Here is a 2,500-nt window from a genome sequence, read left to right on the forward strand (position 1 = left end):
ACACACACACTACTACACTACTACACACACACACACACACACACACACACTACACACACACACACACACACACACACACACACACACACACACACACACACACACACACACACACACACACACACACACACACACACACACACACACACACACACACACACACACACACACACACACACACACACCTTTAGTTTCTTTCTGGGCTGCTTCCCCAGCGGGCGCTGCGGAGGCGCTGGTGGCGTGTTGGCCTCCATCATGCACACGACCCCCGCAGACTCTCTCAGGTTGCAGTCATGGCTTCCCCATCCGTCCGTGCGGCAGGCGGACAGAAGAGGCTCGTCCCCTTCGCACATTACATTATCCATCCAGAATCTCTCTGTAACAGCAGGTTACCCCGCCCACCAATCAGCGGTATGTCAGAAACATAATTGCTCTTTCTCGTTGTCTTTCAATACTTAAAAACGGAATACTTTACTCTAGAATTTGAGAGTATATTATGATAGTAGATTTATAAATAATAGCACATACCTATAGATATCTATAATTACGCATTCACGTTTGTCATAAAACAACACTGAATTTCGAAATCTTCATTTTTGGGCGCTGACATGACACCCGCGACCGTGCTGCCACCCTGAAAAAGTTGCGTACTAGCCAATTTATTTTGCACGTTACAGGCCGAGGGCTAATCACAAAAGTGCAATTATATTTATACCTAAATGCTATTTAACCGAACGATATTCACTTTAGGAAAAATTTATCCATATTATAACTGAAACTATATGTCGTTTATAAGATATTGCAATCCTTCTGCTTTTAAATTAATAAATAAGAAACACCCTCGGTCTGTAGCCCTTGGCTGAAAAGTCCGTTTGCGCAACTTTTCAGATCGTGCGCTTTGAGTGGCGCCACCGTCGTTGTAATCAAACTGTAGTCGTTAGTTTTAAAACATAAAAAAATGGTGATTAAACCATGAAATTTTTAATGTAGCGTAATTTTAACCTAAATCAACTGAAAATAACCCTAGAACCTAGAGTCAAGTATTCCTTTAACATGAGCCAATTAACATGAGCCTTAACATGAGCCTTAACATCATATAATATCAACCTTTTTTTATGGTAGAATGGCGACAGAAATGTGGTAAAGAGCGTTTAATAATTTTCTGAACGGCCATTGCCTGGAATTATTGCTCGATAGCGAATACAGAAACGTTGAGACTTTGGCAGTATATAGAAATAATCTTCATTTACAATGATTTTATTTTTAAAACGACCCAAGTTACGTGCCTACAGACAGTCAGACACACTACACTATTTCTATTATCGTTAGCAATTACCTACAATCATATACAACATATCAAGAGCTAATTATACATTACGTATTATTAGCTCTAGAACATATTATTATTATAGTGTGCGTGCTTGTATAGTGCGCGTGCTTGTATAGTAATTAGTGCTAGGTACTATAGCTAGTATAGTGCTAGTACTAGTACAGTGTGTGTGTGTGTGTGTGTGTGCTAGTATAGTGCTAGTACTAGTATAGTGTGTGTGTGCTGGTATACCTACTGCTAGTACTAGTACAGTGTGTGTGTGCTGGTATACTAGCTGCTAGTACTATATATAGTCCGTGCCTGTGCTAGTGGGAGCATAGATCTATACGTGCTGATAATGTTTAACCGCCTACGCACGCCCGTCGCTCGTCGCTCGCTCACTTATAGTTTAATTATTATAGTGCCAACAGGGAACACAGAGATCGTTAGTGAACGCAGAGCTCCGAACAACAGATAGCTGTAACCGACGTACGCATGCCGGTCGCCCGTCCCTCGCTCACCACTTACCTTTATTATTGTAGTGCCGAATATTAATTGGTTGTATATTATTATTATTATTATAGTGCCTGTGCTAGTGAGCACAGAGTAATTAACAGATTACGTAACTAAACGTTAATTAAATTAATATTATATTGTATTTATAATAATATTATATTTTATATAATATTTAATCCACACAATATAGATATATAAGCAAGTATACATATATATATATAAATATATATAGCATGCAATATAGCTATAAGTATAGTATTCGCTACATACTTTTGCCGATGCCGTACTCGGAGTCGTGCGTCGCGCGGACGGCGGCGGAGAAGCCGAGCTGTCGGCAGACGACCGTCGCCTCCGACATGTCCCACTCGTCGTCGCACACGCCTCCCCAGCGCCCCATGTGGAAGATCTCGACGTTTCCCTCTGCCGACGTCTTTCCGCCCATCAGTCGGACGTTGCCTTCTACCTTCGGTGTGATTGTCTTAGAAGGCGCTGGCGTCTGCTCGGTGACGCGTCTGCGTGTGTCGTCGATTGCCGATGCTTCTCCATTCAGCGGGTTCGAGAACGGTTGTTCCTCTAGCGGATCCGAGAACGGTTCTCCATCTAGCGGATCCGAGAACGGTTCTTCATCTAGCGGATCCGAGAACGGTTGTTCCTCTAGCGGATCGGAGAACGGTT

General features: G+C 42.4%; 1 protein-coding gene across 1 annotated transcript in view; it reads right to left on the reverse strand.

The window, feature by feature from the left end:
• Positions 1 to 2,500, reverse strand: part of LOC106813625 (lysyl oxidase homolog 4-like) — an 11,391-nt gene that overhangs the window by 8,551 nt on the left and 340 nt on the right. The window contains 2 exon segments of the mRNA XM_014817810.1: positions 186 to 376; positions 2,096 to 2,500. The exon segment at positions 2,096 to 2,500 is cut by the window's right edge and continues 340 nt beyond it. Of these exon segments, the coding sequence (XP_014673296.1) occupies positions 186 to 376; positions 2,096 to 2,500 (596 nt within the window).

This window comes from Priapulus caudatus, unplaced genomic scaffold, assembly GCF_000485595.1.
Source record: "Priapulus caudatus unplaced genomic scaffold, Priapulus_caudatus-5.0.1 Scaffold801, whole genome shotgun sequence".
NCBI lineage: Eukaryota > Metazoa > Priapulida > Priapulimorpha > Priapulimorphida > Priapulidae > Priapulus > Priapulus caudatus.